This window comes from Nannobrachium achirus (assembly GCF_963921795.1).
Source record: "Nannobrachium achirus genome assembly, chromosome: 6".
Taxonomy (NCBI): Eukaryota; Metazoa; Chordata; class Actinopteri; order Myctophiformes; family Myctophidae; genus Nannobrachium; species Nannobrachium achirus.
The window spans coordinates 74,328,895-74,354,298 of NC_137815.1; the positions used below are offsets into that span (position 1 = coordinate 74,328,895).

The 25,404-nt window shown below is 45.2% G+C and overlaps 1 protein-coding gene across 5 annotated transcripts in view; it reads left to right on the plus strand.

Annotated features, from left to right (window-relative positions):
* ubap2a (ubiquitin associated protein 2a) overlaps positions 1–25,404 on the plus strand; it is a 61,746-nt gene that overhangs the window by 17,343 nt on the left and 18,999 nt on the right. For 3 of the 5 annotated variants that reach the window (XM_080728987.1, XM_080728989.1, XM_080728990.1), the window contains 12 exons: positions 3,268–3,365; positions 4,117–4,175; positions 5,798–5,868; positions 10,519–10,693; positions 12,744–13,230; positions 14,140–14,444; positions 15,895–16,142; positions 18,202–18,490; positions 19,426–19,465; positions 20,149–20,344; positions 21,098–21,149; positions 21,655–22,051. In XM_080728987.1, coding sequence (XP_080585113.1) covers positions 3,268–3,365; positions 4,117–4,175; positions 5,798–5,868; positions 10,519–10,693; positions 12,744–13,230; positions 14,140–14,444; positions 15,895–16,142; positions 18,202–18,490; positions 19,426–19,465; positions 20,149–20,344; positions 21,098–21,149; positions 21,655–22,051 — 2,417 coding nt within the window. The remainder of the gene's footprint in view (positions 1–3,267; positions 3,366–4,116; positions 4,176–5,797; positions 5,869–10,518; positions 10,694–12,743; positions 13,231–14,139; positions 14,445–15,894; positions 16,143–18,201; positions 18,491–19,425; positions 19,466–20,148; positions 20,345–21,097; positions 21,150–21,654; positions 22,052–25,404) is intronic. The other 2 variants (XM_080728988.1, XM_080728991.1) reach the window with 1 other exon arrangement.

A 25,404-nucleotide genomic window follows, 5' to 3' on the forward strand; every position in this document is an offset into this window, starting at 1 on the left:
TGTCAAAACCGGAAAACCCTGCTGTCTGGTCCAAAAATAACAAAAACAGTTTCGCCCCTCACCAAACCAAAGGTATCAGTGGACAGATGAAAGCTTACTCTACTTAGTGGACGCGGTCTGAGCCCCCCACCACACGCTTAAAATACATTTATAGGGCGAAATAAAAAATAATCTACCTGACGGAGACACTTTTCCTGGTTGAAGACTGTTTTTACGAAACGGCGCTTCCAACGTCACAGAGTTTAATAACACCCAACGAGACTAATGCTCTGTTAATGCGGTGCATTTCGGTCCTCTGACCTGCGTGGCAGTAGTGAGTTGGCACCGTGATGGCGACAACAAATAGTAAAAAAAATAGAAGAAATGGAGTCTCCATCCGGTGGATTATTTTTCATTTTGCCCTATAAATGTATTTTAATGGTGTGGTGGGGGGCTTAGACCGCGTCCACTAAGTAGAGTAAGCTTTCAACTGTCCACTGATACCTTTGGTTTGGTGAGGGGAGAAACAGTTTTTGTTATTTTCGGACCAGACGACGGTGTTTTCCGGTTTTGCCAAGGAATACGGAGGTAGAGGAACATAGCGTTAAGGAGAACTCCACTAACACTGGACCAGAGCTACACTTGACCTGGCCTTGACAGCCATGCAATCTTATGCAAAGGTTAAAATGTAATTTCATTCGATGGCGTTTTATTTAGACAGATGCTAGGTTCAAGTGTTTACCTGGCATGCTATATTTTCAATGTACAGATTAATTTCTTACATTGTTTAGAGTAGACTGATGCTTGGTTCTTGGTCTTAGCTATGATCCACTACACTGTCTCTCTGTTTGATTTAAGTGTTCACTGTGCTTACCGTAAGTCGCTCTGGATGAAGGCCTAAAACTGTAATTGTGTAATGTTTATGATATTTCTCTAATACGCTTTATGCTGTGCATATTGTTGGGTAATAATATGGTCACCTTGTGTTTTCAAACTTTTCTGTTATTGGCTTAACTGTCTAGATTTTATTATACCGTACATCAATGACACTATTTAGCATTACTATTTTAGACCGTTAAGCAGCTCACACAGCCCACCTCACAGACTGTTTGGTAACTCCTCTTGCTTATGGATTCTGTTTGAAGCTCAGACCCTAGAAATCCGACAACGATATTTTTTCTGTTCTGCCCCTACAGCCCATGTAGACCGCATAGACCACCATACTAGTTCATATCTCCTTTCTTTAAAAAGAAAAATACTAAGGTGGCATTCACACCAGGACGGTGCGCGCACGGGTACTTACAGCGTTCCACTCACACCACGGGTACTTACAGCGTTCTGCTCACACCACGGGTACTTACAGCGTTCTGCTCACACCACGGGTACTTACAGCGTTCCACTCACACCACGGGTACTTACAGCGTTCCACTCACACCACGGGTACTTACAGCGTTCTGCTCACACCACGGGTACTTACAGCGTTCTGCTCACACCACGGGTACTTACAGCGTTCTGCTCACACCACGGGTACTTACAGTGTTCCACTCACACCACGGGTACTTACAGTGTTCTGCTCACACCACGGGTACTTACAGCGTTCTGCTCACACCACGGGTACTTACAGCGTTCTGCTCACACCACGGGTACTTACAGCGTTCCGCTCACACCACGGGTACTTACAGCGTTCCGCTCACACCACGGGTACTTACAGCACTCTGCTCACACCACGGGTACTTACAGCGCTCTGCTCACACCACGGGTACTTACAGCGCTTTGCTCACACCACGGGTACTTACAGCGCTCTGCTCACACCACGGGTACTTACAGCGTTCTGCTCACACCACGGGTACTTACAGTGTTCCACTCACACCACGGGTACTTACAGTGTTCTGCTCACACCACGGGTACTTACAGCGTTCTGCTCACACCACGGGTACTTACAGCGTTCTGCTCACACCACGGGTACTTACAGCGTTCCGCTCACACCACGGGTACTTACAGCGTTCCACTCACACCACGGGTACTTACAGCACTCTGCTCACACCACGGGTACTTACAGCGTTCTGCTCACACCACGGGTACTTACAGCGTTCTGCTCACACCACGGGTACTTACAGCACTCTGCTCACACCACGGGTACTTACAGCGCTCTGCTCACACCACGGGTACTTATAGCGCTCTGCTCACACCACGGGTACTTATAGCGTTCTGCTCACACCACGGGTACTTATAGCGCTCTGCTCACACCACGGGTACTTATAGCGTTCCTCACACCACGGGTACTTATAGCGCTCTGCTCACACCACGGGTACTTATAGCGTTCCTCACACCACGGGTACTTATAGCGCTCTGCTCACACCACAGGTACTTACAGCGTTCCTCACACCACGGGTACTTATAGCGCTCTGCTCACACCACAGGTACTTACAGCGTTCCTCACACCACGGGTACTTATAGCGCTCTGCTCACACCACGGGTACTTATAGCGTTCCTCACACCACGGGTACTTATAGCGCTCTGCTCACACCACAGGTACTTACAGCGTTCCTCACACCACGGGTACTTATAGCGCTCTGCTCACACCACGGGTACTTACAGCGTTCCTCACACCACGGGTACTTATAGCGCTCTGCTCACACCACAGGTACTTACAGCGTTCCTCACACCACGGGTACTTATAGCGCTCTGCTCACACCACGGGTACTTACAGCGTTCCTCACACCACGGGTACTTATAGCGCTCTGCTCACACCACAGGTACTTACAGCGTTCCTCACACCACAGGTACTTACAGCGTTCCTCACACCACGGGTACTTATAGCGCTCTGCTCACACCACGGGTACTTACAGCGTTCTGCTCACACCACGGGTACTTACAGCACTCCGCTCACACCTCCCGCAATCGCAATTATTTGTACGACAATTACGGGTAATCATTAACTTAAATAATGTTGTAATCGTGACAGGCCTTACACATCTGTGCTTCCAGCGCTATAGTTAATTCTAGTCTCCCACATGGCCCTCACATCTCTCTGACTCCACCCATGTCTCTCCACTCCTCTCTGACTCCACCCATGTCTCTCCACTCCTCTCTGACTCCACCCATGTCTCTCTGACTCCACCTATGTCTCTCATGTCTCTCTGACTCCACCCATGTCTCTGACTCCACCCATGTCTCTCTGACTCCACCCATGTCTCTCTGACTCCACCCATGTCTCTCTGACTCCACCCATGTCTCTGACTCCACCCATGTCTCTGACTCCACCCATGTCTCTCCCCTCCCCTCCAGAACCTTCAACCCAGCAGACTACACCGTAGGGGCGGGCACGGGGACCACGCAAACGGAGGTCTGGGAAACCGACGCCAACAACGGCACAGATGGAACAGGTTGGCACCGCCGGGCAGCAACCGAAATGCACAGCAACAGACTGGCAGATCTGTACCATATCGTCACAGTCGGGCAGAAACCTCGTATCTCCAAGTTTCAAAATGTGTTACTGTATATACTGTATGTAGTCAGGGGAAATTAGCAGAATACCTGTCAAATTTGTGAATAAATTCCTTACCAAACAATTTCTTCACCAATGTGTTCGTAAAGGTGTCTAGTAACATATCTAACAATATTGAAATTCAACATCCCTAGCTAAATGTTTGACAGCTAGGTAAGGGTAATTCTGGGTCTCATTCACTCGTTTTGCGCGAAAAACATTCTTTGGGCCAAAAATAGACCCCATACACTTGTGAAAAGAGATGACTCATCACTAAACCATTGTTTTTTTTGCATCTGTTTTTGGCCCAATGAATGTTTTTCGTGCAAAACAAATGCTTGCAATGGATCCAGAATAATTAAAAACACCTCGTTAGACCCCTGACATGCTACTTAAAGCATATTTTGGGAGTTTTTTTTCCCCTTATAGTACAGAGTATAGTAAGTGAATGAGACCCAGAATTACCCTAGCTGTCAAACATTTTGCTAGGGATGTTGAATTTCAATCTTTGTTAGATATGTTACTAGACACCTTTACCAACACATTGGTGAAAAAATTGTTTGGTAAGGAATTTATTCCCAGGTTTTATTAAAATTCCCTGACTACTGTGCTATGAGTGACCTTTGACCTTTATCTCCTGGTTGTCTCAGTTACCTGGAGGAACACTCTGGAAGACTGGTCTGCAGAGGACTGGAGCGAAGACGTCAGTGTGAGTTCAAGATGGGGGGTTGGTTTCATTCTAGGGTTGGTTAGGAGAACAGTGGAGGATGTGTGAATACAGTTGATATGTGTGTATACTCTTCCACAAGCTACTCTTCCTCTTCCGACGTGGCCAACGTTGCTGCTGTTAACTCATTAACTAGTTCGGGATAATTTGGGCCGTATTAACGTCCTGGGTGCCTATCCCGAACTAGTTCGGCTTTTAAAAAAAAAAGTTACTTTTTTTTAGAGCCCCACTATATTCTGTTTACACGGCCCGTGAGAGCGTCGCGCCGCCGATATTTACCATCCACTCCAATGCAATCCAGGATCTTTAGAGCTCATTTTCTCTGTTCCATGCATATCCATGAGGTGTGCAAGGTTTAATCATGGCTAAATAGCCAAAAATAGGGCTTCTAAAATGCTTGGTAGCCAATAGCTAACTTCAAGCTAACTTCATCCTGTTCCTGTTCATGACACAAAGGAAAGTGTTCAGGCGCATCATGGCTGTGCAAGGCTTGTGTATATACCAGCGTATGTCTATGATGATTTTTATGGCCACTGGGCGCCCTCTAGTGGTTAAAGCTGGCACAAATAGGGTTAAAGGGCCATGAAACACAAAATCACTTTTTCTATAAATATATATTATATCAATGAGTCACTTGTGATAGGGAGCAATGATATGTTTCAATTGGCCCATATGCTTGTGGTTTCAGAGCTTTCTGCTGTCTCTGTAGCTATTTCTGTGAACTTCTGTTTTTTATGTAGAAAAGAAATATATATTATATATTAATACTGCGATGTAGAAACACTGTTACAAGTAAACGTCAGGGATTCAAAATGTACTCGTAAATGTAAAAAATAGCCGATCTACAAGCTCACAACGCGTCGCGAAAGCGGCGAGGCTATTTTTCGTGCATGTGGACATGTGTGTGTCACCACACACAAACACGTGTCACATGCGCACGCACGCACGCACGCACGCACGCACACACACACACACACACACACACACACACACACACACACACTACACAGTCACAAAATAGCAGACAGCGTAGCGTAGCATCCATTGCATCAGCCTCCGGCTGTCCCCACGGATAAGACGTCCACACACAGAGCACGGCTGGAGAACGTTAAAAAACCATGGATAAAAGCTCAGACAGCACATTTTTCCTGGTTATAGAACATGGAGTTGCCGAATCTTTATACTTTTTACAACTCCAACGGTTGGTTTTAAATTTGTTTCTGAAATGCAAATGCAACAAGTGCGGACGCCGGACAGCTTCTCTTTGATAGAACACAATGATATGTGCATTACTCCGCCCCCTCCCCCCACAGCAGCAGATAACCACGCCTACATTTCAGATTTCTTTTCATGTTCTGAAATCCCATAAAACAAATAAAGAGGCGGCGTTTCCTGCTCCTTTAAGCAATGGTTCACAAAGCTGTGCTTCTTTTTGTTTTGTTTTATGCTTATATATATTTTTTTAGACTTTTTATTTTTGTCTATGCAGCTCAAGTGCTTTCCTACACGATGAAAGAAACAGACTGTAAACGAGCACAGAGGGAGAGGGATCCTAAGGATACCAACTGTACTAAAGGTGTGATTTGTTCCTTGTGTCTTTTCAGCTCTCTGAGACCAAAGTGTTCACGTCATCATGTGCACCTGCTGCTGAGAACCACATCACTCCTGGGCAAAGGTAAGCAATGCCTAAATGGACTCCTGTGATGAAAATAGGAGATTTACAAGCTCACAAGTGTGTAAATTGGCCTTTTATGTATGAATACCAATAAATCAGACTTGTAACTAGCTTGTACAGTACATTACACAAGCCACCATCTCTCCAGATGCTGTTTAGAGGTTGGCATGGAAATTAAATTGAAGCCAGAGCCCATCCTGTAACTGAGACATTCAGACCTTGGAACCCAACTGAGGCAATTTGATGTTACATTTTACAAATTGAATCTCTCTATTTGAAACGTACGCTTGCTTTGGTTAGTTTGTGGTAGATGCCTGGCCCACCCGCCCGCCCGAGTTTTACGGTTGTTTAATTGTAGGCTGTGATCTACTTGGTCTAGACTAGAGGTTTAGACTGCAATTAGCATTGCCTAATTGTTGGAAGAGCCGGTCTAGAGTGGATACAGAAAACGTGTGTATGCTTGTCTGTGTGCAAATTCCCGGATACAGTATAGGGCTTTAAACCAGATCTGAGAAACTAACTGTAAATGGAAGATAACAGTAGGCAGGCTGGATAAACTGGATTCGAGTACTGATTCTGAACCATAAATGGAAAGTTTAAAATTAGGCTTTCCACAGGTAACCCCACTATGATAAGCCTGGTGACACAAGGTTAACTGAATTGAGAGAACAATTTCTTAATTATTTATACCAGGGGTCTTCAATAGGGGGTTCGGGACCCCTAGGGGGTCCTCAGAGTTACTACAGGGGGCAAATCTTTGTGTGATCGGAAACTTTCTTCTTTCCTTTTTACATTAACCTTTGCATCCCTATTTGGAGGAGAACTTTAGCCTAAAATAGCTGATCTACAAGCTCACAACGCCTCGCGCTGCGAGGCGTTGTGAGCTTGTTAGATCGGCTATTTTAGGCAAAGATGTTTGGTGTACTGTAAAGAGAGAAAGGTCAAGTTAAGTGGTTAAATGTCTGAAAATATGCATGATAGAATACAACATAATAGTGCTGTCAAACAAGTTTACAAAACTATCTATGTAATCGATGTTAAAGTATCAGCAAAACAATGATATACAATTCAATTTTCAATTCAAAGGAGCTTTATTGGCATGAGAAAACATACAGATCCTTCTCAAAAAATTAGAATATTGTGTTAATTTTTTTCTGTAACATAATATATTTTTTTAAACTTTCATATAGTTTAGATTCATTGTGCATGCAGTGACATATTCAAAAGTTTTTTTTGTTTTAACCCTTTCAGGCCGGGAACACATTTTGCTGTTTGGGAGGGGCTTACAGTACATGTACAGTATGTAGCAACATATTTGTTTTGTAGGCTAATTTCTGATTTAGCCCTATTCTATTAGGTTAGGTCTAAATGGGTTAATTTAGATTTATATGGCATACAGCTCATGAAAATCAAAAGTCCATATCTCAAAATATTAGAATATTCCACACAGCCACTCAAAAGAAGCATTTATAATACAGAAATGTCAAAGTTCTGAAAGGTTACGTTAATTTATGCACTCAGTACTTTGTATGGAATACTTTTGAACAAATTCCTTCATCAGTGGGGCATGGCATGAAGGTGGTCAGCCTGTGGTACTGCTGAGGTGTTATGGAAGCCCAGGTTTATATTATAAATATATTTATATTATAGTTATAATGGCATGAAGGTGGTCAGCCTGTGGTACTGCTGAGGTGTTATGGAAGCCCAGGTTTGCTTTTATAGAGGCCATAAGCTCATCTGTGTGGTCGAGTCTGGTGTCTGTCATCTTCCTCTTGACAACACAACACAGATTCTCTGTGGGTTTCAGGTCAGGCCAGTTGGCTGGTCAGTTAAGGCTAGTAATACCATGGTCACTACACCAGTTACTGTAGTTTTGGCTCTGTGGGCAGGTGCCAAGTGCTTCTGGCTAAAATAAATCATCATCTCAATAAAGCTTGTCAACCTACGGAAGCATTAAGTGCTCTAAAATCCCTGGGTAGATGACTGTCTTGACTCTGAACTTGATAAAACGCAGTGTGGGCAAAACCAGCATTGCATTGTATTGCAGGTGTTGGTGCACTGTGTTTTATCAAGTTCAGAGTCAACACAGCATCACAGCCATCTACCTGGGGATTTTAGAGCACTTTGCGCTTCTGTAGGTTGACAAGCTTTACGGAAATGATGATTTCCTTTAGCCAGAAGCACTTGGCACCTGCCCACAGAGCCAAAACTACAGTAACTGGTGTAGTGACCATGGTATTACTAGCCTTAACTGACCAGCCAACTGGCCTGACATGAAACCCACAGAGAATCTGTGTTGTGTTGTCAAGAGGAAGATGACAGACACCAGACTCGACCACACAGATGAGCTTATGGCCTCTATAAAAGCAAACCTGGGCTTCCATAACACCTCAGCAGTACCTCAGGCTGACCACCTTCATGCCATTATAACTATAATATAAATATATTTATAATATAAACCTGGGCTTCCATAACACCTCAGCAGTACCACAGGCTGACCACCTTCATGCCATTATAACTATAATATAAATATATTTATAATATAAACCTGGGCTTCCATAACACCTCAGCAGTACCTCAGGCTGACCACCTTCATGCCACGCCCCACTGATGAGTGCATAAATTAACATAACCTTTCAGAACTTTGACATTTCTGTATTATAAATGCTTCTTTTGAGTGGCTGTGTGGAATATTCTAATATTTTGAGATATGGATTTTTGATTTTCATGAGCTGTATGCCATAAAAATCCAAATTAAAACAAAAAAAGCGTTTGAATATTTCACTGCATGCACAAAAAATCTATTATGTTACAGAAGAAAATGAACTTTTAAACAATATTCTAATTTTTTGAGAAGGATCTGTACGTTTACATTGCCAAAGCAAGTGTCACAAACAAAATAAAAACAGTTGAAAATGGGGAACATATATACATTGGGAGGGGGTACATCATTGTGTAAACAGAGCTATGTCGCATTGTGACATTTTATATATGTACAGGGTATAAAGCTTTTGGAACAAATAACAGCATTATTTTTTCTCAAAATGCATTTAAAGGTAGCAGCTCTGTTTCATACTGTATGTGCAGTAGGTCTAGATGTCAATCCATGGTTTGTAGTCCTTAGGGTGGTTGTGTTTCTAGCCTTCTTTTGTCGCAACAGTTCACAAATCTTGCTGCTGTGTTCGCACATTTCTCCCAGTAGGTATGGGAGTTTTTCATCATTGGTCATGTTTTCAAACTCACTTCGGGTGTGTGTAATCTGTGGGAAGTATGCGTCTCTGATGTCTTGGTGTAGTGGGCAGGTATATAGTGGGGGTCCCTGCTTCAGTATGTGTCTCTGATGTCTTGGTATAGTGGGCAGGTATATAGTGGGGGTCCCTGCTTCAGTATGCGTCTCTGATGTCTTGGTATAGTGGGCAGGTATATAGTGGGGGTCCCTGCTTCAGTATGTGTCTCTGATGTCTTGGTATAGTGGGCAGGTATATAGTGGGGGTCCCTGCTTCAGTATGCGTCTCTGATGTCTTGGTATAGTGGGCAGGTATATAGTGGGGGTCCCTCTATAGTGGGCAGGTATATAGTGGGGGTCCCTCTATAGTGGGCAGGTATATAGTGGGGGTCCCTCTATAGTGGGCAGGTATATAGTGGGGGTCCCTCTATAGTGGGCAGGTATATAGTGGGGGTCCCTCTATAGTGGGCAGGTATATAGTGGGGGTCCCTCTATAGTGGGCAGGTATATAGTGGGGGTCCCTCTATAGTGGGCAGGTATATAGTGGGGGTCCCTCTATAGTGGGCAGGTATATAGTGGGGGTCCCTCTATAGTGGGCAGGTATATAGTGGGGGTCCCTGCTTCATCCCTCTGTCACCTCAGGGGTCCTTGGCTGAAAAACGTTGAAGACCCCTGATTTACACTAATATACTAAAACAGAACCCAACTAGAAGCAGTGCTCTTCCGAGCACAGGTCTCCACCAGGCCACACAAATCGGCCTGTTATAGCGCCACCATGAGGCTGATTTGAAAAATGTGGGGCAGAGGTTCTGAATTGGCATCCAGGGAGTGTGTGTGCTCAGTTTGGCAGCGATCGGGCCAACGGCGCCGGAGATTAGCTGGTAACAACCAGGCCACACAAATCGGCCTGTTATAGCGCCACCATGAGGCTGATTTAAATAAATGTCCCCCTTGGGATAATAAAGGTATCTATCTATATCTATCTATGATTTGAAAAATGTGGGGCAGAGGTTCTGAATTGGCATCCAGGGAGTGTGTGTGCTCAGTTTGGCAGCGATCGGGCCAACGGTGCCAGAGATTAGCTGGTAACAAACTTGACGGACGGACGGACGCACGCACACACGCACGCACGGACGCACACACACACGGACAGGGGTGAAAACATACTCTCCCCCTGCCTTCGGCTGGTGGAGACAACAATGTACACACACAAATCGTTTTGAGACTTATATTAATATGTTATTCACAGGGCATTTCCTAAGGTTGACATTGCATATAATCCCCCTCATTTGCTGGGAGGAAAGAAAATGCTGTTCATATTGACATGTTTGTACATTGTAGATCCGTCTTTGATGTCTCTATCTGGCTGTGTAGAGAAGCATTTCTGTGGATTGAGTTGTTTTCCCTGTGGATTCCCCCCCCAGCCTGGACCTGGCCTCTCTGCTGCAGAAGCAGCCTGTGGGTGGAGGAAGAGAGACGGTGTCCTCCTCCACCTCTCAGGGCCTGGTGTTCACCAACTCCCACCACCATCAGCCATCGCAGCAAACTCCTCTCAGCCGCAACGGCACTGGCAGCACAAGCTATGCACACGCTGCCCTGGTAAAGTACCATGCATAGTAGTACACAAGGACCGCAGGAATACACAAGAAACGGAGGGGGAGAGTCATTTTATCCGGTAGCTCCGTACATAATTGACTCTGTCCGTAACCTTACGGACAGCACTCAACCCGACGGATTAAAACCGTTAAATTTAGCAAGAAACGTAAAAAAAGGAACGTCAAGAGGACGTCTGGACTCCTCACAGCCTCAAACGGCTTTATTGACATGAGAAAACATACACACAAACGCGCGCGCATTCACACACCGCCTGTCCTCCAACAGCAAGAGGGGTGCAGTGTGTTTTGTTATAATTACTCAGTCCGGGTGGTTAATCTCAATCTGTACCTCGGTTTTGATTTAGTTTTAGTCAGTCTTTTGAATGAAATGTCATTTAGTTTTAGTCATAATTTAGTCACCTGAAAAGTTTTAGTTTTAGTCTAATTTTAGTCGACTAAATATCATGAGATTTTAGGCGACTAAAGCCCTTTGCACACAGGCGCGTTTAACCGCACGGATAAACGGACAATATCATTTTTTGAAAAGAAAACAATGATTCTCTATGACCTCATGCACACCGGCTCCGAATTAGCCGTGCGACGAGTGGCTGCCGCCGTGCGTTTTTTTCTCGATTGAACCCAGTTCGATTCGTGCGTCTTGTCGCATGCGGTAAAAAACTCATCACTCCTTTTATGACTCCTTTTTGGATCCGCAGCGCCGATTCCGCACAGCCTCGCACACCAAATCCAATGCGTTTTAGTCATGCCGCAAACGAAAAAAACGCAACTGTCCTGTGTGCAAAGGGCTTCAATCTACAGTTGATTTAGTCAACTAAAATGTATTTTGGCAGGCCTTGATGTTATCGTAATGACTGATTTTACACTTGGCGTGTTGTGACTCACTTGTGAGATAGATCTGCTATTTTCAGCACGCAACACCTGAGAGCAACCAAACATAAAATGACTTTCTTCTCCACTCTCTAACGTTTTAGTCTAGTTTTTATTTTGCTGACGAAATTGTCAATATATTTAGTCTTAGTTTTAGTCATCATCTTAGCTTTTATTTTGTTTTTATTTAGTTTTCGTCAGTGAAAAAAACGCTGTCGACAAACATTTTTGAGCGGTGGTCACACCGTCTCCATAGCGTGGCCGTGTGTGTAGGTATGTTTGTATGTATGTGGGTGGGTGGGTCTGTATGTAGCCTCAAGCCTGTGGTGTAGTACCTTTTCTGACCACACATTAAGGGAGGGGCGCTGTTGTTCAGGCCAGGCCACACACACACACACACACACACACACACACACACACACACACACACACTGGTGGGTGGGTCACTCTCTCACTCACACACACACACACACACACACACACACACACACACACACACACACACACACAGGGGGGGGGGCTGTGTTTCTCTGTACTGCAGAATTCATAGATCTAGAACACATAGAATTCATAGATATAGAACACAGAATATGTACAGTACAGTACAGTTAGGTACAGTAGAGTACAGTATACAGTACAGTTAGGTACAGTATACAGTAAAGTACAATAAGGTAATACGCAGTTATTACTGTTGAGCACGCCCGAGTTTTTTCAAAACTTTTTTTTTCCAAATCTTTTTTTTCAAAACTTTTTTTTTTTTTTTAAACCTTTTTTTTTTCAAAAAACCTTTTTTTTTCAAAAAACTTTTTTTCAAAAAACGTTTTTTTTTTTCAAAAACTTTTTTTTTTTTTCAAAACTTTTTTTCCCCCAATTTTTCTCTTTTTTTTCAAAAAACTTTTTTTTTTTTTCAAAAAAAGCGGCCTGAACTCTAGACTTTTGCGGCCCGAGGGGAGGGGGGAGGGGGGGGTTGGTGGGTAAACCACCGCTCAGTTCACACGGGTGTGATTTTTCGTCATAGTTTTAGTCGACGAAATCAGCACTGCGCTGGTTGTTACTTCAGTCCATCCTGACGTTATGTATTTTATTTCCAGATTCCTTCATCTGACTTGTTCTAACGTTGTGTCCCTCGTCGTCTGTTTGGTTTCTCCTCCATGTTGTGTTGCCAGTCGTCGGTGCTGGGTGCAGGGTTCGGGGACCTGGGCCAGTCTAAGAGGAGTCAGACCAACGGTGCAGGGTTCGGGGACCTGGGCCAGTCTAAGAGGAGTCAGACCAACCTCGCCGGAGCTCAGATCCTGGAGCAGCTAAAGGGCCCCGGCCTGGGCCCCCTGCCCTCCTCGTCCCAGGGCCTGGGCCCCCTGCCCTCGTCCCAGGGCCTGGGCCCCCTGCCCTCGTCCCAGGGCCTGGGCCCCCTGCCCTCGTCCCAGGGCCTGGGCCCCCTGCCCTCGTCCCAGGGCCTGGGCCCCCTGCCCTCGTCCCAGGGCCTGGGCCCCCTGCCCTCGTCCCAGGCCCCCCCTCCTGCCAGCACGCAGGGTGGCAGCTCCTCAATCAGCAGGCTGCCAGGCCTGGGAGCCTCCATAGCTCCACCCGCCTCCTCCAGCTGGGACATGAAGACTTCAGAACCCAGCATCTCCCCGCTGTCTTCACAGTTCAGCCGTACGTTTGATTCTGCTTGTGTTTATTTTTTTTTACATGGAGCTGTACAGGGCTGTCACGATCTTGAACGGGGCTGTTCACGGGGAATTCCCGGCGACCACCGACTCCTGGTGCTCCAGAACAGATGCGAAAGTGGTCGCACCCCCTAGTGGAGGACCCCCGCCACTGCAGCGCACATAAAATGCCGTAACTCGGGCTAGGAGCGACTGGGAGAGCCGGGGCCGGTACCCACGCGTCCGCGGCGCCAAGAGAGCCGTCAACATGAATCTGTCCCATATAGCGCCATTGTGTCAGAGTCGAGATCCTGCTTGCATCTAATCTGTCGGTAGATAATGCCGGTCTTATATAAGGGTCATTTGTGTACGGTGTGATGTCATACTGATGTCAGCAGTGTGACAGGAGATAAGCGATTAGGGAGTCTTACTGGTCTCCCGATTAGGGAGTCTTACTGGTGAAACTTTACTCTGTGATGAATTAGCCAGTAGCTATGCCCCTCCCCTAAAAGCTTTTGCCAAGGCTGTTGCCGAGGCAAACCTTCGCAAGCAGGAAATGATTCTAAGCTAGCATTGGACAAAAGCTTTTTGGGAGGGGCATAGCTACTGGCTAATTGTCACAAAAATAACTATTACCGATTTTTGACACTGAACATATAAATCAAAGTTATTTCTGTTTGCCTTTTAGGCTTTGTAAACAAACATTGCATAGAGCAAATAATGACACAGAACTTGAATAAAATGATAATGATCGGTACCAGCAATCAAAATACAAAATGTACCTTATGTACTTGGGCCTTTAATAAACTTGAAAAAAATTCAAAAATAAATGGGGGGATTATGTCCTATTGTGACAGGCCAAGAAAGCCATGTCCTACAGTAGTATGTCTGTGTTTGTGTTCCCTCGTCCATCCAGGTGAGTTCAGTCTGCAGCCGGAGCCTTCTCTGGTGCTGAGCCAACTGGTCCAGAGGCACTCTGGCCCCTCCTCTCTGCCCCTGGTGCGCCAACCCAGCCCCCCCACGCAACAACAGACCAGCCCCACGTCGGCCTCCTCTGTGGCCCAGGGAGGCTCCTCTCTCATGGCTGCTGGCAGCGCAAAGCTTCCTGTGCCCCCCGCAGGGCTGGACCCTCAGGGCGGCACCGCGCAGCAGCAGCAGCAGCAGCAGCAACAACGGGCGCAGCTCAAAGGCCAGAAACGAAGGATACCTCCTACATCTAAGGTAAAGGTCTGACGCTTGACAGACAGACAGACAGACAGGGCTTTTGACAAGCGGTTTTCAGTTTCAGGTTTTGGGAGTCAAAACCAGAAAACGACCTATGATGCCCTAGTTAAAACAGTGGTTCTCAAACTTTGAAATTTGAAGGTCTCCCCTTAACTTTGACAATGTACAAACTACATATGGAACCAAATTGACCCGTACAGACTTGTAAGGGTCAGTTTAGACCCCCATAAAGGAAAGGTCACTGAAATCCACTTTGAGAACCACTGAGTTAAAACATACAAACCAGAATTTACCCACCACGGGAATCCATAAAGGTCTATCTTATCTTATCTCATCTTATCTTATAGGGCCTGTATGTTCCCTTCATTGTGTTCCAATCAGGAGCAGCTGGATCTCGTGCATTCACCACCTAGTGGTAACAAATTGGTATAACTGGTATGATCCCGTATTTGGTTTAAATATCAAAACAATTTGACATTTTGTTAAGACACCACCAGCTCAATGCTAGGTAGCAGCTGGGACCCAGAAGGTAGTGAGATGGCTCTAGGCTGGTTGGAAGAAAGCACAACCAGGTTTTTAAATGATTCAGGTCTTCAAATGTTTTGAAGTTTATAAATGATTAATAGTCAGGGAATATTAATAAAAACCTGGGAATAAATTCCTTACCAAACAATTTCTTCACCAATGTGTTTGTAAAGGTGTCTAGTAACATGTCTAACAAAGATTGAAATTCAACATCCCTCGGAAAATCTTTGACAGCTAGGGTAATTCTGGGTCTCATTCACTTACTATACACTGTACTATACACTGTACTATAAAAAAAAATTACACTCAAAAAATATGCTTTAAGTGGGATGTGAGGGGTCTTTTAATTATTCTGAATCCATTGCAAGCATTTGTTTTGCACGAAAAACATTCATTGGGCTAAAAACAGCCCATAAAAATGATGGTTTAGTGATGAGTCATCACTTTTCACAGTGGTATGGGGGTCCATTTTTGGCCCAAGGAATATTTTTCTTGCAAAACAAATGCTTGCAATGGATTCAGAATAATTAAAAACACCTAGTTAGACCCCTCACATCCCACTTAAAGCATATTTTTTGGGAGTAATTTATTCCCTTATAGTACAGTGTATGTAAGTGAATGAGACCCAGAATTACCCTAGCTGTTAAAGATTCTCCTAGGGATGTTGAATTTCAATCTTTGTTAGATATGTTACTAGACACCTTTACGAACACATTGGTGAAGAAACTTTTTGGTAAGGAATTTATTCACAGATTTGACAGGTATTCTGATCATTTTCCCTGACTATAAGGACCACTGATTGGCCTAATCCCACAGGCCATGTTTTAGCATCTGAGGGAGCCCCCCCCAACACTTGGACTTTTGTGTTTTTGGTTAATAAAAGCTACATGGTGATGCCCCCCCCCCCCCCCCCCGCCATCAGATCCCTTCCACGGCGGTGGAGATGCCCGGCTCCGCCGACATCCCCGGACTCAACCTCCAGTTCGGAGCGCTGGACTTTGGCTCAGAATCGCCGTTGCCAGATTTTGGCTCGACGGCGGACAACAACTGTGGCAGCGGGCCGTCCAGAGAGCCCACGCCGGCCCCCGCCCCGGCGGGCCCCCTACCGGGAGCACAGGGACCAGGAGGAGGAGCACCGAGCCAGAACAGCCTCTACTCCAAACCTATCAGGTACTTGCCTGGTTAATAAACCAGACCGAACACAACATCACCCCCTGGCGGTAGTGGTGTTGTAGTACGGTCTGGCACCGATCCATTGAGATTCTATTTCCTCAACCAGCTTCAAGGGTTGGCCAATCAGGGTTGTATGCTTGGGGCACGTGGTTTCTGTAGGCTTGGGGCACGTGGTTTGGGGCAATGACGTAGAAATGAAAACTCTTCCTGAAATCCCAGACTCTCTTCCCAAAACGAAGTGTGTGATAGAGGCTGGTAACGCCAGGCAAATCAGGTACTGAACTGTCCTCCAACATCCATGTGTTTTACCCATGCTGCTGGGAGTGTGTTTACTAGGGCTAATCCACCATTCCATTCAACTTTCGATTCTAAGGTCACGATTCGATCCGTTTCGATTTTTAATACAATATATAATTTTTTTAAAACTCCTTTTTTCAGCACAGATTTATAGGACTATTAATTTAGGCTATTGTCTTGATTTATAAAGAAAAACACTTTTATGTTTAAACAACTGACATTAAAGCCTTGTGGTTCGGACGTGCGCATGCACAGAAGTGAATCGCGATTTGAGTGGTGATTTCGATTCACTGAATCAAATGTCAATTTCTGTTTGATTCGCGGTCGAATCGGAATCTTGACAGCCTTAGTGTTTACAGCCCCCGTTTTAATGCACAGAAGCAGCTTAACCAATTTAAACCTGGGAAAGTATCTGTCATTTTAGATTTTAACCACTTTAACCATTCATTTATATTTTGGCTATTAAAAAATAGCAGATATCATCATTGCTAAAAATGAAACTACTTTCAACTTTTTGGCCAGAAAAGGCCATATGAAGTAATTATTTTTAAGGCACCTGATGTGAAGGCTCCCTGTGACATTTAGGCTCATCATGGTACATGTTTGTCCCCACAGTGAGTCTCCCTGTGACATTTAGGCTGACTCATGGTACATGTTGTTCCCACAGTGTGGCTCCCTGTGACATTTAGGCTGACTCATGGTACATGTTGTTCCCACAGTGAGTCTCCCTGTGACATTCAGGCTGACTCATGGTACATGTTGTTCCCACAGTGAGTCTCCCTGTGACATTCAGGCTGACTCATGGTACATGTTGTTCCCACAGTGAGTCTCCCTGTGACATTTAGGCTGACTCATGGTACATGTTGTTCCCACAGTGAGTCTCCCTGTGACATTTAGGCTGACTCATGGTACATGTTGTTCCCACAGTGAGTCTCCCTGTGACATTTAGGCTGACTCATGGTACATGTTGTTCCCACAGTGAGTCTCCCTGTGACATTTAGGCTGACTCATGGTACATGTTGTTCCCACAGTGAGTCTCCCTGTGACATTTAGGCTCATCATGGTACATGTTTGTTCCCACAGTGAGTCTCCCTGTGACATTCAGGCTGACTCATGGTACATGTTGTTCCCACAGTGAGGCTCCCTGTGACATTCAGGCTGACTCATGGTACATGTTGTTCCCACAGTGAGTCTCCCTGTGACATTCAGGCTGACTCATGGTACATGTTGTTCCCACAGTGAGTCTCCCTGTGACATTCAGGCTGACTCATGGTACATGTTGTTCCCACAGTGAGTCTCCCTGTGACATTCAGGCTGACTCATGGTACATGTTGTTCCCACAGTGAGGCTCCCTGTGACATTCAGGCTGACTCATGGTACATGTTGTTCCCACAGTGAGTCTCCCTGTGACATTCAGGCTGACTCATGGTACATGTTGTTCCCACAGTGAGTCTCCCTGTGACATTCAGGCTGACTCATGGTACATGTTGTTCCCACAGTGAGTCTCCCTGTGACATTTAGGCTGACTCATGGTACATGTTGTTCCCACAGTGAGTCTCCCTGTGACATTTAGGCTGACTCATGGTACATGTTGTTCCCACAGTGAGTCTCCCTGTGACATTCAGGCTGACTCATGGTACATGTTGTTCCCACAGTGAGTCTCCCTGTGACATTTAGGCTGACTCATGGTACATGTTGTTCCCACAGTGAGTCTCCCTGTGACATTTAGGCTGACTCATGGTACATGTTGTTCCCACAGTGAGTCTCGGGGCAGCCCTCTCTCCGTCCCCCTGCCTCTGCCCCTCTCCTCGTCAGAACCCGTCTACCCGTCTCCCTCGGTGGCGCTGCCCAGCCACGCCCCTTCCTCACTGGGCACGGCCGGCCCCGCCAACCCCGCCTCTTCGTCTACCACCTCATCCTCCTCTTCCTCTTCGGTCCCTTCCTCCTCCTCACCGTTCTCCTCTGTGGGAGGGGGCTACGACGGGGGCATGCCCCCCCACTCGCGGCTGGCGTTCTCGCAGAGCAAAGAGGCCTCGGGGCCAGTCATGGTGAGTTAATTATGCTCCACGTAATGCTAGCGTATCCACACCTATAAGAATGGACTCCTATTGCACATCCACACCTATAAGAATGGACTCCTTTTGCACATCCACACCTATAAGAATGGACTCCTTTTGCACATCCACACCTATAAGAATGGACCATTCTCCTTTTGCACATCCACACCTATAAGAATGGACCATTCTCCTTTTGCACATCCACACCTATAAGAATGGACCATTCTCCTTTTGCACATCCACACCTATAAGAATGGACCATTCTCCTTTTGCACAAAGTAGTGCATTGCAAGATAGAGGGTGCCAGATCCCTTTGAGTCACACCCTACCACTACTTCCTGTTCATCCACAAAGCATTGATTCTAGTAATTTTCTCCATTAGATTAAAGTGCTTTCTTTTCACTTTTTTCAACCTGGGATGGTAAAAAGATGAGGCAGACAAATAAAATGTATTTTGACAAGTAATAAAAGTTGAAAAAAAGTGAAAACAAAGCACTTTAATCTAAAGGAGAAAACAACTAGAATCAATGCTCTGTGGATGAACAGTAAGTAGTGGTAGGGTGTGACTCAAAGGGATCTGGCGCCCTCTATCTTGCATTGCACTATTTTGTGCAAAAGCAGAATTGAAACAAGCCCTTGTAAAATGACAATGACACCAGGCACGAGAGGCTTGATGTCCAAGAGGAGAACGCATTAATACATTTTCTGTTTTCTTTTCTGAATACAAATTTCCCTTCTAATATAGTGTGAATACGTTTTTCTGTTGTATTTCCTATAATTTCTATTATTTTATAAAATGTGCTCATTTTATAACGCGTTGCTAAAGCACTTGAAGAAAAAGCGATATAAATGTGATTGTTTCACTCCAGACACTGAACTGAACTGTTTGTTGTTTCACTGAACTGAACTGTGTGTTGTTTCACCAGAACGGTCTGAACGGAGTGAGGACTTCTGCTGCACTGGACAGTAAGTTATCTGACCGCTGCTGTTCACTGGAAAGCTACCATCGTTACATTTTGGATTACTCTGAGATAAAAACACATTACTTCTTATATTTTGCACAAAACTTTATTCACATTTATGTCTCGTTACTATTGAAATGATAATTATTTTTAGTAATGTACAGTGCAGTTGAGTACCCTGAAAAGCACCTGAAATGTTGTTATCGACACACTGACACAGTCAAGCAACTGAATTGAGTGAAATGGAGTCATTTGGTTGTTTCCTGGTAGCAGCACTGCTGTCTCTCTGAAATCCATAAAAAAAAGTGAGGAAAGAAATGTCTGCTTACTTTGAGGGGGGGGGGGGGGGGGTTGGGGGGGAACTAAAGGACGAGTTTCACACATCGGAGATCACGGAGGTTCCCTTAGATATGAATGAATTAAATGGAATTACGGACGGAACCCACTGCTGAATAGAAATGACTGGGGCATCATTTCAACCCATTAAAACCATGTGTCATTTTAGGTTTTTGCTTTGGCAATTCAAAAAATAGATGCACAAGCTCACAGTGCGTCACTTTGTGCCGCGCTGTGAGACCTGTGAGTGTGAGAAGAACTAGTGATTTTAGAATGCATCTTTTGGACCTTGCCTCTGGGGTCATCTAATGATAACCCCCCCCCCCCCTCCTCTCTCTCTCTGGTCCTAAGCAGCCTCATCAGCCTCCTCCACACCCAAGCCAGAGTCTCCTCCATCTCTGAGTCTGAGCGCCAGCAGCAGCAGCAGCACGCCCCCGGTGCCCCCCTCCTCCCACCTGTCTGCCCCCCTGCCCCCACACAGCTCCAGCACCCTGGCCAGCCTGGCACCAGACCTGCCCTCTGCCAGCCAGCTCAACTCGCTCAACAGGTGACACAACCTGCCACTCAAAGTTTCTAGGAAGGGACTCTTGGGACCCAAACATATACAGTATAATGAATGAACCATAAACCCGTTTCAAATATAGTCAAAGATCTACAAGCTCACACTGCTATTTTCACTAACTAACATTTAAGACTTTATTTTTGGAAATGTCCTAAGTTTCGAGTGCATCTCTCCACTCCGACATGTCTCCTTTCCGACATGTCTCCATTCCGACACTAACCCTATCTCTAACCCTAAACCTAACCCCTATGGGAGTGTCGCCACTCCGACAATAAGAAGTCAATTTCGGAGTGGCGACAAGTCGGAATGGAGAGAGCCTCCCCTAAGTTTCAATACTGCAATGCATTGTTGAATAAAATGTACTTCATGATTTGTTCTTTTGAATACCTGAGTATTTGCTTGAGTATTTGGGGCTTTTAAGCCGTGACATCATTTTGTAGTCAGACCTCCAAGCAGATTTATTGTCAATATCTGTCCCTCGCCATTTCAACAGATCCGAGACAAAAATAACGACTAAAGTATAATTCTACCACTTTCCTTTCAACAACAAAGAGAAGAAAAAATAGTAAATGGTAAAAATAGTAAAAAAATTCACTTTTTTGGGGGGCAAAAGTTCTCCTCTGCCTACAAAATGATGTCAGACTTAACAGCCCCATACTTTGTTCACCATTGTGTGTGTAGGTGAAACTGATCATTGTTGTTTCCTCCCCTCTTACCCCCCCCCCCTCCCCCCTGTAGCCACGCCAGCAGTCATTCCTCGGTGTCAGCTCTGGGCTCCAGCCCTCACACCGTAAGTCAATGTCTCTCGGCCACACATGCTCTCTCACTGTAAATAATGTCTCTCGGCCATGTTCACTATTTTTGTATGCCTCCATTGTACAACACGTCAAGTATAACACATGGTTAAATGGCTAAACAATCTATTAATATGCAGATTATAGAAAAACCTTGCTCCTCAATTATTGGGCTATAAATGGGTTATTGGTTCTAAATGTCAGTAAACTACCCAGCCCTTAGACTCTATACTAATGCAGCTAAATAACTGTATTGATCCCCACCTTGTTTTAACATGGTTGGATTGTGTCTAGCTGAGCTAGGCTACCCAGCCCTTAACCCATAGACATAGAAAGGTAGACGCCTCCTTGGACTCTGATGCATGTGCATCGAGGGACTAAGGGAATCACGTGTGCATTGCTTCCACGTGCGTCACACATAGGGAAGTTGGGAACGAGGCATCTAGCTCTTTATATCTGTGCCTTAACCTCCAAACACACTTTTTTTCTTCTTCTCCCCAGTACACCAGTGTGGAGAGCAGTGGTGTGAGCTCTCTGGCGCCCTCCTCTGCCTCGTACACCTCATCGTCGCAAGCCCCCGCTCCCCCGTCGCACCACTCTTCCCACAGCAGCAGCAGTAGCAGCATCAGCAGCCACCTGGCCAACATGGCCACCATGACCACCATGAACCACAACATGAACCACAACATGAACCACAACATGAACCACAGCATGGCCCACAGCATGGCCCACAGCATGGGAGCCAACATGAGCAGTACTGTCAGCAGCCTGTCGGGGGCCAGCGGCCTCCACTCTGCTGCAGCCAGCAGTACGGCACTGGGCCTCAGCTCCAATGGAGCTACCGCCAACAACCACCTGTCAGCACCCAGGACCACACAGCTCATGTCCTCCTCCACCAGTATGTACCACACACACACTAGGGCTTTAGGACCATGCAGCTCATGTCCTCCTCCACCAGTATGTACCACATGCACACTAGGGCTTTAGGACCACACAGCTCATGTCCTCCTCCACCAGTATGTACCACATGCACACTAGGGCTTTCACTGCCAGTGTTTTTTACAGATCGACTAGTCGATGCCACTGGTATTCTATGGGATTAGATTCATGCCAATAGTCCAAACCTTGAAAGTAGTATTTCAAGACTGTAAAATGTTTTTGAATCTCTGAAAAAATATTTTTGAGTCTCTGAAAAATGATTTCGAAACTCTGTACAATGTCTTGGCATAATTTCTTCAGAGGTACAACACATTTTTTCAGAGATTCAAATCACTTTTCAGAGTTTCGCCAACACATTTTCAGAGTGTCAACTTCATCAGAAACACTGTTTCAGAATATGCATTTTGGCACTTTTCTCCCTCTGTGTTCATGTTTGAAACCTTGTAAACTCCTAAGGTTTCAAAACCTTGAGAGTTATTTTCAATCTCTGAAAATATTTTTTGCAAGACTGAAAAATGATTTTGAAACTGAAAAAATGTGTTGTATCTCTGAAGAAATTCTTCCAAGACATTGTGCAGTGTTTCGCCAACATATTTTCAGAGTTTCACTTTTTTTTTTTTTCAGGTATTATTTTCTCAGATCTTATTTTTACAGATTCAAATAATTTTTTTTCGGTTTCAGATTATTATTATTTTTTTGCGCTTCTTACTTTTTCAGTTTCAACATGAAAAGTTTCAAGTCTCAAGTTTCAAGGTGCAGTTCTGGCAGTGTTTATGGCAACCATGCAGGGTTGCCATGTTTGCTCTTACTTTTTCAGTTTCAACTTGAAAAGTTTCAGAGTCTCAAATCTCAAAGTGCACTTCTGGCAGTGTTGGCATGGCAACCAGCTAGGGTTGCCATGTTTGCTAGAAGTGAGTTCTCTGGGCTTTCCTATCCATAAGTTTAGCTAAATCCATCACCAGTCCCTGTCCCTATGGAAGAGATCTACATGTTCTATAGCAGGGGTCTTCAACAGGGGGTCCGCGACCCCTAGGGGGTCCGCGGAGGTACTGCAGGGGGTCTGCGAAATTATTGCTTGATTTCAAAAAATGTTATTTTTTCTTTTCTTTTTATAAATCATGATTCTATCCATTTTGAATAGCTTGAATACATGATTACTATGCAATTGACAGATTGTTGATATTATTGACATTGGTTCTCAGTTAATAAGTAGTATGTTAAGAAATGGTAGTGGTACGGCCCACCCTGCTCGCTGTAACTTGTACATGTTTAAAATAAAAAATATGTCGTAGCCCCGACCCCCCCACCCTACGAGGTGGTAGGGGGTCCCTGCTCCATCTTCCCATCAGTTTGGGGGTCCCCGGCCTGAAAACGTTGAAGACCCGGGCCCTGTTCTATAGATCTATGGAGTCATCATATGTTTTACAGATCTACAGGCATTAAGTGTAATAGTGTAATAAGTGTAATAGGTGACAAATGTAATAGTGTAATAAGTGTAATAGCGTAATAGTGTAATTGCGACCGTCAGGTCGCATTTACTATCAAAACCTCCACCGCCAGTCTGTCCGTCAGTGTGTCTGTCACGTCACGTCACACTTTTGCCCTGCTCATATCTCCGCAACCGTTGCCCCGATCCATGCCAAATTTTGCACACACACTCCTTGCCTGCCAAACCACAACCTCCACCAATTTTCACATGGCCCTCTTCTAGCGCCACCATGAGGCCGATTCTTGCAAAACACATTTCTGGACACTGCTCCTACAATTTTTGCCCTAAAATCACGCAAATCGGTACACAGTAAGTCTACACTCATCTCATCAACATGGATCTGTCCCATTTGGCGCCACCTTCAGGCCATTTTTTAAAACACATTTTTGGACATTACTCCTACAGATTTTGACCTAAAATCACGCAAATCGCTACACAGTATGTTTACACTCATGTCATCAACATGGATCTGTCCCATATAGCGCCACCATCAGGCCGATTTATTCAAACACATTTTTGGACACTGCTCCTACAAATTCTGCCCTAAAATCACACAAATCGGTACACACTTGCTCTACACTCATGTCATCAACATGGATCTGTCCCATTTAGCGCCACCTTCAGGCTGATTTTTTAAAACACATTTATGGACACTACTCCTACAGATTTTGCCCTAAAATCACGCAAATCGCTACACAGGGGTTGACACTAAGGTCTCAGAGGCACTTGCCCGTCGGGCAAGTACAGGTCATGTTCTACTTGCCCTCAAGTCATGGCCACTTGTTTACTGGTTACTTGTTTCTCTCTCATAAACAAAACATGGCAACGGAAATAGACCTGATTACTTGTTTCTCTCTCATAAACAAAACATGGCAACGGTGGGCAAAGTTAGACGGTTGTAGTCGGTCGGAGAACGGAGATGTGATTCTCTTAGCACAAAAACGCTTGCAAGCTGGCGGCACACATAGAGGCATAACGTGTGGATATGTTTTGCTGCAGAGAGGAAACTTTGGGAAAGCAGTGTTGACCAGGACGCTGAGAACATTTGTTCTGACTCTTTGAAAACAAAGACACACACGCGCTACTCTACCTAGCGCTACTCCTGCGCCTGTTTTGGGGATTGAGAGAACTCATAACAGTTTCTCCATAGCAGTCACTTCATGTTCGCACAATGAGGCATGTCGCTTTTACGGGTTGTATCGCGCAATTTCTAATTAGTTGCAGCTGAGCGCTCATCGTGTCCGATGCACGTCTTTTTTAGCATAATGGGAGCTTGTAGAATAGTGGTTTTCAAGGGAGCTCATGTTGCACTGTCGCAGCAAACTATCCCACTCGATCCCACTGCACAACGTTCGTTCAGTGTGTGTGGGGAGGGATGGACTAGAGAGAGAGAGAGAGAGAGAGAGAGAGAGAGAGAGAGAGAGAGAGAGAGAGAGAGAGAGAGAGAGAGAGAGAGAGAGAGAGAGAGAGAGAGAGAGAGAGAGAGAGAGAGAGAGAGGCGGAACACTAGTCTAATATAGCCCCGTTCAGCGTTCAAGTAGGCTAACGAAACATATCTTATATTATGTTACTCAAAATGGGCACTTGCCCGGTCGGGCAACCTTCACCTGCCCGACCATATTATTTACCTGCCCCGGGCAGTCGGGCAAGCGTTAGTGTCATCCCCTGTGTCTATACTCATGTCATCAACATGGATCTGTCCCATATAGCGCCACCATCAGGCAGATTTTTTCAAACACATTTTTGGACACTGCTCCTACACATTTTGGCCTAAAATTACGCTGCGACCTGACGGTCGCTTATCTCCCGATTAGGGAGTCTTA